This window comes from Echinops telfairi, unplaced genomic scaffold (assembly GCF_000313985.2).
Source record: "Echinops telfairi isolate 266 unplaced genomic scaffold, ASM31398v2 ScPeMD7_5592;HRSCAF=6446, whole genome shotgun sequence".
NCBI classification, from domain to species: domain Eukaryota; kingdom Metazoa; phylum Chordata; class Mammalia; order Afrosoricida; family Tenrecidae; genus Echinops; species Echinops telfairi.
In genome coordinates, this window is record NW_022109491.1 from 24,079,050 (window position 1) to 24,091,976 (window position 12,927).

The 12,927-nt window shown below is 52.0% G+C and overlaps 1 protein-coding gene across 1 annotated transcript in view; it reads right to left on the bottom strand.

The window, feature by feature from the left end:
- Positions 1 to 12,926, bottom strand: part of BPIFB4 (BPI fold containing family B member 4) — a gene marked incomplete at its 5' end in the record, with an annotated part of 26,408 nt that extends 13,482 nt beyond the window's left edge. Inside the window, 10 exons of the mRNA XM_004698225.2 lie at positions 2,215 to 2,268; positions 3,383 to 3,586; positions 5,837 to 5,928; positions 6,924 to 6,984; positions 7,384 to 7,447; positions 8,142 to 8,285; positions 9,394 to 9,498; positions 10,358 to 10,865; positions 11,388 to 11,450; positions 12,833 to 12,926. Of these exons, the coding sequence (XP_004698282.1) occupies positions 2,215 to 2,268; positions 3,383 to 3,586; positions 5,837 to 5,928; positions 6,924 to 6,984; positions 7,384 to 7,447; positions 8,142 to 8,285; positions 9,394 to 9,498; positions 10,358 to 10,865; positions 11,388 to 11,450; positions 12,833 to 12,926 (1,389 nt within the window). The remainder of the gene's footprint in view (positions 1 to 2,214; positions 2,269 to 3,382; positions 3,587 to 5,836; positions 5,929 to 6,923; positions 6,985 to 7,383; positions 7,448 to 8,141; positions 8,286 to 9,393; positions 9,499 to 10,357; positions 10,866 to 11,387; positions 11,451 to 12,832) is intronic.
- Between the last annotated feature and the right edge of the window lies 1 nt (position 12,927).

Here is a 12,927-nt window from a genome sequence, read left to right on the forward strand (position 1 = left end):
GGAGAGTGCTCTTCCCTAAGAGTTCCCATGGTGGTGGGTGGGTCATTAGAACCAAATGAGTGGATTCTCAGAGCATTTCATTAGCGTGTGCCGAGCACCGAGGAGGTGGTCTAATAAAGAAAAAGGTGCAGTTAATTGAAGAATCCACCGCCTCTTAAGGCATCATCATTGCAATTCACTGCTATCAAGTTCTTTCTGACTCATGACAACCCTGTGGTCCAACTGCCCCTGTGGGTTTCCAGGACTGGCAAGCCTCTTGTTTTTTGCAGCAGTAACTGCTGGTGGTTTAGAACTGCTGGTCTTGGAGTTTGCAGCCCAACTCAACCCACTGAGCCACCGGGGCTCCCATGATAGTTATGACATCAGAAACTGTGCTTCCACCATTTGGCTTTCAGCCACCAGAGAGTGATGGTGATCGTCTGTTGAGTTTAGTGTTTGCAGTAGATTGTGTGGAGGAGAAGGAGTAGGGTGGGGTAGGGGGATGTGAGTGAAAGGAGGGGGACTTACCACTCTCTTCTCCCCTGCTCCCTTCTTTGAATTCTGCCCGAAACTGGGGGATTTCTCCCAAGTTGTCTCCCCCAAATATATGCCAAACTTAGCTACTTGCTACACGTGGTAAACAGCTATACACTTGGAGGTCAACGAAAGCAGGTCAGAGGTTATTCTCCCTGGGGGTTGTCAGCCACCTAAAGCAATCAGACAGTATAGTCTGTCCCACCCTAAGTAGGGCCCACCCCCTTCTGATAAGGATAGTAGATTTGTTTCCCTGAAGGAGAGACCAGGGAGGTCAAACCCACTCAAGGGTAACCAAGGTTAGGCTGCCATATTGAGTGGAGGGTCTGCTCCTCTTGTCACATGTATACCCCTAGTCCCTCCCCTTCCTATTACGTGTACACCCCTAGCTCATCCTCTTCCTGTCAGGCTTGTGCCTATTGTACAGCCCCTTCCTGTGATGTGTGGTTACCTGTAATCATGCCCCTAAGTATAGATGGGCCTTGGCCAGAAATAAAGAGACTCTCCTGCCCTCTCTGCCCACACTGTGCTTGGACCTGGTGAGCACGCTGCCGTGAAATGTGTCTGACTCCTTTCTTTTACCTTCTCTTCTATCTCTCTTATTCTCTATGACTCTACTATAATCTTTATATATCATAACTGTACAATTGCGCCTATCCAACCCGTGATATAGCAATGAGACAGGGGCAAGTAGAAAAGAGATGAAAAGACGTCTAAAATTTCTGTAGATGGCAACAACCCTTCACACTTGTCTAATGCTTTTAGATTTTTTTTTCTTTCTTTCAATGAAGTGCAGTGTAAAGAGCCTAGGGCCAGAGCTGGAGCCCCCACTACGAGCAGACAGTCTCTACCTCTGTTCTAACTGTATATGGCCACTAATCAGACCAGAGGGCTTCTCTTTCTTTCTCTCTCTCTCTCTTCCCACCCCCCACACGTCTATCTATCTATCTATCATCTATCTATCATCTATCTATCTATCTATCTATCTATCTATCTATCATCTATCTATCTATCTCTATCTATCTATCTATCTATCTAATCTATTATCTAGCTAGCCACCTCTATCTCTGTCTATTTTGCTATCTACTTCTCTCTCAAGATTATTTCAACAATAATAATAGTTAATATTTGTCAAATGCCTGTTCTGTGCACAAGTTCAGATCACAGGTCCACAATACCCGTTTCCCAGTTGAGAAAACGTGGCCTCAGAAAGATGGTTATTTGACTAAGGTACGATGGCTGTGGCATGCTGAGTTGGGTTGGAATTCAGGTCTCTCTGCACCTAAGGAATGGGTCTTCCCCTCTAAGCCACCATGAGCCCACCACGGCCCCAGTCCCAAGGTGTCATCTCTGCGTGCACTCTCTCCTTGGCCTTCATCCACAAGCCTGTGGAATAGGTGTTCGTATCTTGTTATGAAACATGAGAAAAGTAAGTCTCCGACTCACTAAATCTCTGGCCCAGTCACACAGTGAGGAAGTGGCAGGGCCAGGGTTAGATGGGAGCCGACTGGTCCACCACTAGAGCTCAGCATCTTTCCATCTCAGCTTTTGTAGGGATCTAGCTTCCCAGCCTTGCTGCACTTCCAAGGACGGTCACACACCCACACACCTTCGTGCTGAGCCTCTTCCCTCCCACCTGGGCCCTGGGAAGGTTGAAAAGCAGCGAAGCTGAAGACAATGAGAGCCCTTTGCCGTACATACCTTAGGGATCAGCGCCCCCAGTGTGGACGTGGTGAGTGGAGGGAGCTCTTCGTACTGTAGGACAAGAAGGATTGTGTGAATCGATGGGGGCCTAGAGGAACAGACGGGAGTTGCTAGCACAGTGATGACACTCCTGTGTGCTCTGAGACAACCAGGGAGGCCATCTTCTCTCCCTTAAGGGAACAGCAAAACCCCTTTGGAGCCTGTCCATCTAGGAGGCCCCAGAGACCAGAGTAGCCATTGTGGGTTTCACTAGCCTGGGCCATTTAAGGTCACCACAAATACACTTTGTAGCTTCCAGGCATTCCTGAGTCTGTCTTCACTAAACAGCAACAACAACAACAAACCCTTATTAAAATAAGGTGAGCCCCAGCAAATCCTAACAGCATAGGCCAGTGTCCACCAAATTCGTGACTTCTGCTATATCCCTAGGTCACCTATACTGTCATTCACTCACCATCTTTAACTAGAGTCATTGAAACAAAAAAACCAAATAAGGTTCATATGCTCTTAGTTGTTAAAGGAAATTAAAATGTCACTCTTTCTTGGCAGAAAGAGATGGGGATTTTGAAGATGGATACAATAAAAACAGAACAAAGCCATTACCTTCCAGGAGGATTGCTTTGTCTGTGTAGAACTTTGAGTGTGTGACTTGTTCTCTCTTAGTTAAAAAGAGGGCACTAATCAGTGCGAGAGAAGGTTAAGTATGCACTGGTACCAAAGGGAGATTTTCCTCTTGATGGAATCAAAGTTTGACACAGTTTGTATTGTACTCTCTTGGAGAACACTTTGTTCTTAGCAGATGAATCCTGAAGTCTATACAGTAAAATACGATGTCTCCCAAAACTCAAATTAGGTAAGTAGATAGATAGATAGATAATAAAAAAGGATTTGAATAAAACTGAATAGGGAGCAACTTTCTCATCATACATTCTTTTGTACAATGCCACGTCATATCTGCGAGCCACTCAAAATCGGCCTGAGCACCATGCTTCAGTAAACACTGACACAGTTACAACATGCCTATGAATCGGAGATGCGTCAAGGGGTGGACTGTCTACAGTCCTCACTTGAAAGCAGTTGACCTGAGGCCATGGGAACAAGCAAGGAGTAATGGGGAGCAGTTTGCCACCCAGCCCACCCACACCCCGATGGGGCCATGGCTCACCATGCCATCAGTGATGTCAGTATCCAGTGCCCCTTGCTTCTGAAGGAGCGTCAATACTGAGCCCAGGAAGTTGGCAGAAATAGCCAGCTGGGAGTTGGTACCGTCGCCCATGGGAGGCAAATCAGGCATCTTCTTCCTGGGAGACACAGCTGGCCGGCCCAGTGGGTAGTCGATGAGGTCTCCTCCAGCCTCCCCAACCAGAGACTGAGGGAGCAGAGAGGGCAACCATCAGGATGGGCACCAGGAAGAGAAGGGAAGAAGGAGGCTGGAGGCTGGAGTAAAACTCTGCCTCCAGGACTCGTTTCCTGAATAAGCCCTCTGGGCCTCTGTGGCGTCTTGATTTATGGCCCCTGACTCTTCTCCGGATCATGATGGAAACATTTCCTGCTTTATCATCACCTGTAATTATGCATGGCAACTTATGACGTGGTTTAGATGTTTGTGTGGCATACGTTCACACCCACCTCAGCCCTGCCATGATGAACCAGCACACGGTATGTGTCACTGCAGACAACGCATTGCCTTAGAGCCGTGGTTCTCAACCTTCCTCATGCCTCGACCCTTTCATACAGTTCCTCATGTGGTGGTGACCCCCCAGCCATAACATTATTTTCGTGGCTACTTCATCACTGTCATTTTGCTACCATTATGAATTGGGTGACCCCTTTGAAAGGGCCGTTCAAACCCCAAAAGGGTTGCTGCCCACAGATTGAGAACTGCTGGCTTACATATTTCTTTTTTTTATTTTTTATTTTTTTATTGTGGGCTCATACAACTCTTATCACAATCCATACATATATCCATTGTGTCAAGCACATTTGTACATTTGTTGCCATCGTCATTCTCAAAACATTTACTTTCTGCTTGAGCCCTTGGTATTAGCTCCTCATTCCCCACCCACCTGCCCCCCCTGCCTCATGAACCCTTGATAATTTATAAATTATTATTATTTTGTCATATCTTATACTGTCCAATGTCTCCTTTCACCCACTTAAAGAGCAAAGTCTTGTTCATGGGATCTGCCCTGAGGAGGCCTCTCCAAGTCTCATCTCCAGCCCCTTTGGCCCTGCGCAGTCCAGCCTTGTCTGTGGCTCACGCCATCTCACCACTCCTACCGCAGGGCCTTTGCACACGCTGTTCCCTCCTGCTTTAGCACTTCTCTTGTCAAAACCCACTCATGTAGAAGGTCTCGGATCAAGTATTACCTCCTCCAAGAAGTCTTCCTTGATCGCCCTAGATACACCAGATGCCCCCAGTAGCCTTGGGTCCTCTCTCACGGCACTCAGAAGCTACACTTTTATATCCGCTCGATGCCCTGTCTCCTCCATAGACTTTAAGTTCTATCAGGAGAGGCCCTTGTCTGTGTCTTCTCTTCTGAGTGTGCTCTCAGCCACCCCAGGCCCTGGAGCACAGCCAGGAACCATATCTCTTGAGTGAATGCATCTATGAATATCCTGGGCACACGTGTGTCTGTATTCACAGGTGTAACTATATACGGGTGTGTGTATCTGCATCTCTGTACCTGATGCAAGCAGCATCAGCTTTGTGCAGCCAAGAGGAAGGACGCAGGTGTGGGTGCCCATCTACAATTAGGGGTTGGAGTCAACGATGGCTTGGAGCTGGCTCCTCCCAGCACATGAGACCCGATTACACACATCCACATTCAGTCACATCCCCTGGGTGGTTTTAATTCAGTCACTGTGGGAGTATTTATACCACAGAAACTGGCACACACTACAAAATAGGGATTTTTTTTTTTCTTTATGTCATGGAGAATCTTTTGCTAAGTGCTTGACAGCCTGTTATCGGTCATACAGACATCGCTATGCACACCTATATACATCACTAGGGGGGTGGGTTTCCTCTTGCAAACCCACACCCATATCGACAACTCTAAGAGCTAGACGTTAGATGGTCTGGGTTCAAGTCCTAGGTTCACCATTATTAGCTGTGTGACCCAGGTGTGCCGCCTGTCTGTGCCCCCATCCCCTCATCCATGAAATATGCCCCACAAGAGCGCCAACTCAGGTAGTGGCTGCCAGCGTGGTCTGAACTAATCCACATAAAAACCAAAGCTCACTGCCTTCGAATCGGTTCTGACTCACAGGGACCCTGTAGGACAGAGTAGAACTACCCCTGTGAGTTTCTTTGACTGCAACTTTTCACAAGAACAGAAAGCCCCCCACTTCCTCCCGAGGAGCGGCTGGTGGCTTCGAACCCCTGACTTGGCGGTTAGCAGCCCAAAGTGAAACCACTACGACACCAGGGCTCCCTCCATCTGCATAAGGCACTTGCTAAGCGTTGACTGTGATGTATTTCTGCACATGGGCCCTAGACAGTCCTCATCTCATCTGGAAAAGGCGCTGCCCCAAAGGGTGCTTGCTGGACCTTCAGCATCAGCCCTGCCTTCAGGAAAGAGCTGCTCCACCCGTGGTCCCCAAGCCCGCTACTCACATTGAGATCCAGCTCCAGGAATTCCCCAGTCACAAGCGGGAGGCTGGAGAATGTGTACTGGACACTTCCCAATATCCCCAGGGGAACCAGGGCTGCAGGCAAAGAAGAGAGTCAGGGAAGGTCCCCTCACCCGCCTTGTGCCCTGCCCCCCGGGGGGCTGAGACCACAGGCACATCCCAGCACCTCTCTGAGCCTCAGTCTCCTCCTCTCTTCAAAGTGTCCTGTAACACCTTGGGCTGTAGGAGGGGCTCGACGAAGTCCTGAGTCACAGAAAGCCCTGTGAACCGTGCAGTGAAGTGCACCAGGGAGGAAGGTTCTGGCTTCCACACTGCGGTGCCTACGTGAAGCTGTCATGTCTCTGGCTGCTTAGGGCTGAATTGTGCCACCTCTGGGGCACAGAGGAACCTTTGTGACTGCCTGAGAAAGCCATCCTCGATCCGTGTGGAGGCCCAGAGAGACAGGCACAAGAGCAGAGGACTGCCGTATGGGTGGACAGGGTGTGCACTGAACCTCTAGTTAGAGGTGCTGCCCTGACACGGTGGTCTCTGTAAACGGAGATGCCTGGCATTGTGCAGTGCGGGAACGTCACAGCCATGGGGGGGTGTGTGGTGGCGGGGCATCTCTGGAGTGAGACCCAGGACAGGGTAAAGAGTGGGTTTGGTCCTCGGTGCCCAGGTCTGAGAACCTGAAGGGCACAGTGCCTCCTTTTATTCTCTCGCCCAGGCCCTTTGGGCTTTGAGCCAAGTCCCCGTTTTGTTGCTTTTATTTCTTTCAGATGTTTTATTTTAGAGATAAAGAAACTGGGAATCCACCTGGCTGCCAGGCAGAGCTGGGGCTCTAACATGGTCCCTTGGCTCCCAGTGCAGGTGGAAAACTCTTCCTCTTGGGGCTTGAGGAGGATGGTCGGGGGCAAGAGGGAAAGCCAGGTGGCTCCTGTCTCAGACACCACCCCACCACCCTTCAAGGGCCTCCTTGTGGGTCAGCCTCCCCACGACCACCTCCCAAAGACAGCTCTGTCCCCAGGACTGAGTCCAGAGCAGGCTCTAATGGGCACTGACTGAATGAAGCAGAGCAAGGAAGGACTTACAGTCCACGAGACCCAGCTGGTCATTGACAAGACCCAGAACCACATCTACGATGGGGCAGAGCTGTAGGGGAGAAAGGGCCATGACGTGAGTTCCAATAATGTCTCCAAAGCCAGGGGAGAAGGGGCCCCCCCACCCCCCCACCCCCATACTAACAGCCAGGGTAGAAAAGGCCTCCATGGACTGCCATGTGCCAGGCACTGTCGTGGGGAAGGGCCTAATGTCACTCCCACGTTGCAGAAGGGTGCAACAGAAATGTAAAGAGCACTCGGAACTTTCCAGATGCGGAGGAAGTGCCCGAGCGAGCTGGGGTTTAGCACCATCTCCTCACTCCTTCACTCATCTATCCCTCCACACACCTCAGGGTCCTGCCCACTCTCCCAAGCCACTGGCTCCCTCCATCCCTGCGGGTCACCTGCAAGTCCCAGAGGGAAAGGCTGAGTTTCCAGACCCGGGACTTACCAGATCAGGGAGGACATTGGCCAAGACTCTGTTCACTAAGTTATCCACGAGGTTGGGGAGAAGGCTAGGGAAAGAGAAGCACAATAAGGCCAAGGCTCATAGCCATGGGGAGACTCATCATGCTTGTCAGTGCTGGTGGGGGTCCCAAGCCCACTGAGAAACTTGGGTGTTGAGACATCAGCCTCAAAGCTGGAAGGACCTCGTAATTTCCCTGTGGACCAAGTGGACAGGCTACTCGGGCGTTGCTAGGCTTTTCATCTATGCATTCTTTCAGCAAACAGATGCTTCTAGAGACTTCCAGTGAGTGGGTGAGGCTGCCCTGCTTTGGACTACTAATGGCAAAAGTCATCTGACCTCTGGCTCTGTCTTGGTCATCTGACCATCTGAGGGAGCGGAGGAACTGGCCAAAGAATCACCCCCATTTCTCAGCCAAGATGTGAGCCTGAGTCAGTTTCTAGAGCCCGTTTTCTTAATCACATGAAATCAAGGTTGCAATCCAGATTGGAAAGCTGCAAGGTGAGTCATCAGACTGGTCCCAGGTCAGCTGACGCGCCGCCAAGAGAGCCTAGAAACTGGTCATGGAAGCATGAGACTGGGGCCCGGGAGAGCCCTCACCACTTCGGAATCACGTCTGCCCGCCCCAAGGACCATGGGTCAGTGGGTGGCACCATTTTGCTTGCCAGAGACAGACCATCCTTCCATTCCCAATGCACCCCCCTTCCACCCCCCACCCCCGTCCCTGGTCAGCTGGCACTCACCCTCTCAGCAGCTTAACTTTGATGCCCCCTAAGAGGGTGTCACATCGCTCAATGACCAGTCGAGGATAACCCGTGCGGTCCATGGTCAGCCGGACCTTGGCCGTGATGTTGACCTCCACCGCGATGTCCAGGAAGCCAATGAAACTGGGGTCCAGGAAACAATGAGTCACATCCCACTGACAGGCAGTTTACTCTCTCCGCTGTCCCAGGCCCTCCCCACCTCTGACTCTAGTCCTTGTTGTCTGCCATCAGTTGTGCCCCTGGCTCATCTTTCAGGATGCCAAATCGAGAAGGCATCAATTGAAATTCATGGAATGTATGCATACAAGTTAGTTTCCAAGGTGACCACCCAATCACTTAGCTTGTAGTTATGACCTCATCCGGTGGAGATAAATCTACACAAAGGCCTTCTGAGGTCCCCAAATTAACACCTACTCCACGGCAGGCAAAGGAGCCCTGGGAGTGTAGTGAGTTACCAGCTGGGCTGCCAAGGGTGAGCGCAGCAGTTCGAAACCACGAGCCACTCCTCAGGAGAAAGGTGTTTGGAAACAATGCATGAAATGAAATATACTGGGGCAATTCTACTCTCTCAATAGCCACTAGGAGTCAGAAATGACTTGACGGCAGTGAATTTGGTTTGGAGTTTTTGGTGGGGCAGACAAGGAACCCAAGTGATGCAATGGATTCAGTGTTGGGCTGCTATCCGAACCATCAGCATTTAAACCCGCTAGCATTTAAACCCGCTAGTCGTTCTGCGGGAGAAGGCTGTGGCCGTATGCTTCTGAAGAGTGGGCAGCCTTGGAGAGCCTGTGGAATAGTTCTCCTCCATCCCACAGAGTCGCTGGGAGTGGGTCTTGACCAGGCAGCCATGTGTACACAGCAGGCACTATTCAGGGAGGCGTTTGGCTTGCCTTCCCTCGAGTGTGGCCTCAGCCACCTAGAAAGGGTCTTCTGGTTCAGTGACATTGAAAGCGGCCCAAGGTCATGTACCTTGTGAGAGTCAAGAGGCAAATCTAAGCTATCACCTGACTCCACCCTCCCACCCAACCCTGACCCACCACCTAGGCTGCCCTCCCTGCCCACAAGGGGACTGAGATGCCCTTGGCTCCCATGTATAAGCTATGCACGTGCTGGCACCAGAATGTCTTCTCACGCCGCATTTTCTGAATCAAAGGGCTGAGGTTGGGAAAGGGTAGACAACTTGTCCAAGACATGCAGTGGCAGGGGCCCTCCCCGGGCCAGGGACACACACCTCTTCCCGTTGATGGCCACGCGGGTGTACAAGCTCAGGTAGACACCCACTCCGGGCAAGAGCCGCACAGACACCCGAGGGAGGGTCAGCTCCACAATGCGAAGCCTGCGAAGGGTGGGGGCAGAGCACATTCTGGAGAGACTCCTCCACAAGCTGAGGAGTGCCCTCCCTCACCCCCCCTCTGCTCCATATCCATCCCTCCTGGCTCTAGGGAGACCCAAAGTTCATGGACAGAAAAGTCCAAGGCAAAAATTACCATCTGATTCCCACTGCCAGGGGGCTCACCATTCACCTCTCTCTTTCCCATAAAAATGTCATTCCCTCTGTCCCCTGTCTTTTCCTGGGTCTTGCCTGTCCATTCTTCAGATTGCAGCTCAAGAACCTCTTCCTCCAGGAAGCCTCCCTCCCTTGACTCCCTAGGAGAGTGAGCTCCCCCATAGACGTGCCCATTGTCCCCATGAACTTCTCTTGTTATTGTTGCAAGTGTATGGTTAGTCGCAGACTTCTCCGTCCATGGCCATGGACCTCGCCAGCCTGCGAGCTCTATGAGGATGCAGAGATGTGGGCCCCCAGAGCCAATCCACAGTAGGAGCTCTCACTATTCGCTGGATTAAGTAACGCATATGAGAAGAAGGCGAGAACCATTGAGCTGACACATGGAATTGTAAATCCTTGGGCCTCTTCCACTTCCACTATGTTATTAGCCGGGACCATTCTACAGATCAGGAAACTGAGACTCAGAGAGATGAGAGGAATGGCCCAAGGTTGCACAACAAATATGAAGAGTTGAGTTGGGATTGATTCGACTCAGGCTGTCTCATGGCAAGACCCTTAATCCCTACGACTTGGGACTTTGGAGATGTCTGCTCTTGACAGCAAGCCCTCAAGGGGGATGGGACTCTGAAGACCACCCCACTCCCGGCCCCACAAGTCTGAAGATAAACAGATCCCAGTCCTTTCTTACCCCGTGATCCCCTGTACGGTGCTGAGGATGCCACCTTCGCCGAGCACGCCCAGGACGCCCCCTCCTCCGAGAAGTCCTCCGTCACCAAGGAGACCTCCCCCGCCAAGCAGGCCGCCTTGGCCTCCCAGGATGCCGTCAGCCGCCAGCATGCCCCCATTGCCCAACAAACCACCTGGGCCCAGGGCTCCAGTGGCCACACCAGGTGGAATTTCTCCAGGCCGCAGTTCTCGCCGTTGAAGCCTTCTGTGGACTGGGTTGCCTTCCGCTGACCGATACCGCCCATGGCCCCTGTGGCCGCCATATGCATTCTCGGCATCGTTTCGGAGGTCCCTGATGCTTCCGTCCGACTCAATGATCTCCCCATATCGATATTTGCCCCCCAACTGAGCGGTGTTGTCATTGGTCTCGATGTGACCATACTTGTAATTACCGCCAAGCTGCTTGCCGTTGGTATATTTGGGGGGTGGCTCTCGGATATGAAAGTCGTTGTAGGGAACACCACCAACACCTCGGGGGAATTCAACGCTTCTGTAGTCATTGTAATGGTGTCGGCCACCGCCCAAGAGACCACCACCACCACCACCACCCAAGAGACCACCACCACTGCCACCCAGCAACCCACCACTACCACCCAACAACCCACCACCACCACTACTACCTCCACCACCCAGCAGCCCACCACTACCACCCAATAACCCACCACCACCGCTACTACCTCCACCACCCAGCAGTCCACCACTACCACCCAATAACCCACCACCACCGCTGCCACTCCACATCCCCCCACCATTATCATCCCACATTCCACCACCACTGCTGCTACCTCCACCACCCAACAACCCACCACTACCACCCAACAACCCACCGCCACTGCTGCCACCACCACCCAATAAACCCCCACCCAACAGATCGCCACCCCCTCCACCCCCACCACCAAGCAGGCCGCCCAGAAGACCACCTCCCCCGCCACCTCCACTTCCACCAAGCAGACCCCCCAGGAGAGGTCCACCACCATCACCACCAGCTTTACCCATGGGCACCTCTCTCAGGGCCGTGTGCAGGGCATCACTCTGCTGCAGGGTGCCCGAGATGGCTGCAGGGAGGCAAAGACGTGAGTCAGGACTTCCTCTCTTTCTCCCACCTTAACCCCCAGGCATCACCCCCTCGCTACACCCTCTGGGTCTCACTTTCCCGTCTATATAAATGCAGAGACCAGACGGGAAGAGTCCTGCAGCCCTCTAGCTCAGACACCTAGGGGAGCTCGTAGCCATGGGTTCCACTCGGCTAACTTTAGGTTTAGACGTCATTCAAACACACTTGAGGGGTTCTCTTCCTCTCGCTCCGTTCAAGGGCCAACGTCTGCTGTCATTGAGTCAATTCTGCCTGGTGGCGGCCACACCCTGAGGGTTATGGCGTAGATGTGCATCGTGGGGTCTTCTTGGTTGGGATCTTAACCGAAGCAGATCACCAGGACTTTTCTTCTGCGATACAGCTGGGCAGATTCCAGCGACCCATCTTCAAGTTAGCAGCTGAGTACAAACCATTAGAGCCCACCCACCCCGGGACCACTCTCTATACAGCTTAAAAAACTATGTTCTCATGCATGACTTCAACTGATTCGGATGAAAAGTCCAATCCAGAATTTATCGTCCTTCATGGACAGGTAAGGGGAATGGAGGGCTGTGTAGTGCTCAGAGGCCTCTCAGGTAGGGATGAGCTCATCCTCACTTCCTGGTTTGTGATTGTCTACGGCCAGCGGTTCTCAACCTGTGGGTTGCGACCCCTTTGGGGGTCGAATGACCCTTTAACAGGGGTCACCCAATTCATAACAGTAGCAAATTTAGAGCTATGAAGTAGCAATGATCATAATTTTATGGTTGGGGGTGGTCACCAAAACATGAGGAACTGTATGAAAGGGTGGCAGCATCAGGAAGATTGAGAACCACCGACTTAGGCAGAAACTGGATCAGAACACGTACCTCTGCTGCCAGAGGACGAAAGAGAGGTCTCAGGAGTTGGAGGCAGGACAACGGATGACGGCTCCCTCTGATGGAGGGTGTGCTAGGTACTGGGGACAATGCTAAGTCCTCACAGAGTTCATCTCATGAAATTCTCATGCCCGTCCCCTGGGATGGGGACCAGGAGGACACACATTTTTCAGACGAGGGACTCGGCACTCAGAGGACTCGAGCCATGGACTTCAGGTCACACCGTCAGGGTTTGAACCCCGTCAAGACTGACTCCATAGTCAATGCTCTCGCTTGCTGGTCTCCACGCCCTTAAGAGATGGGAGCATAAGTCTCCAGCATGGTGTTTGGCACACAGTAAGTGCTCAGGAGATGGTAGCCAAAGAAAAGGAGGAAACTGAGGTCCAGAAAGAAGTCCTCTGGACATCAGATGTAAAGGAGGGTCTTTCAATTGTTGGCTGGTCTGCTGTGCCCACCAATGTCCACCCGCATGGTAACCCGGGCTCACCATTGCTCAGGACGTCTTTGGTAACTCTGAGGACAGTGTTTGTCTCTGAGCGGCTGCCACACACAGCTGCCACAGACAGCGCAGCCACGTACCAT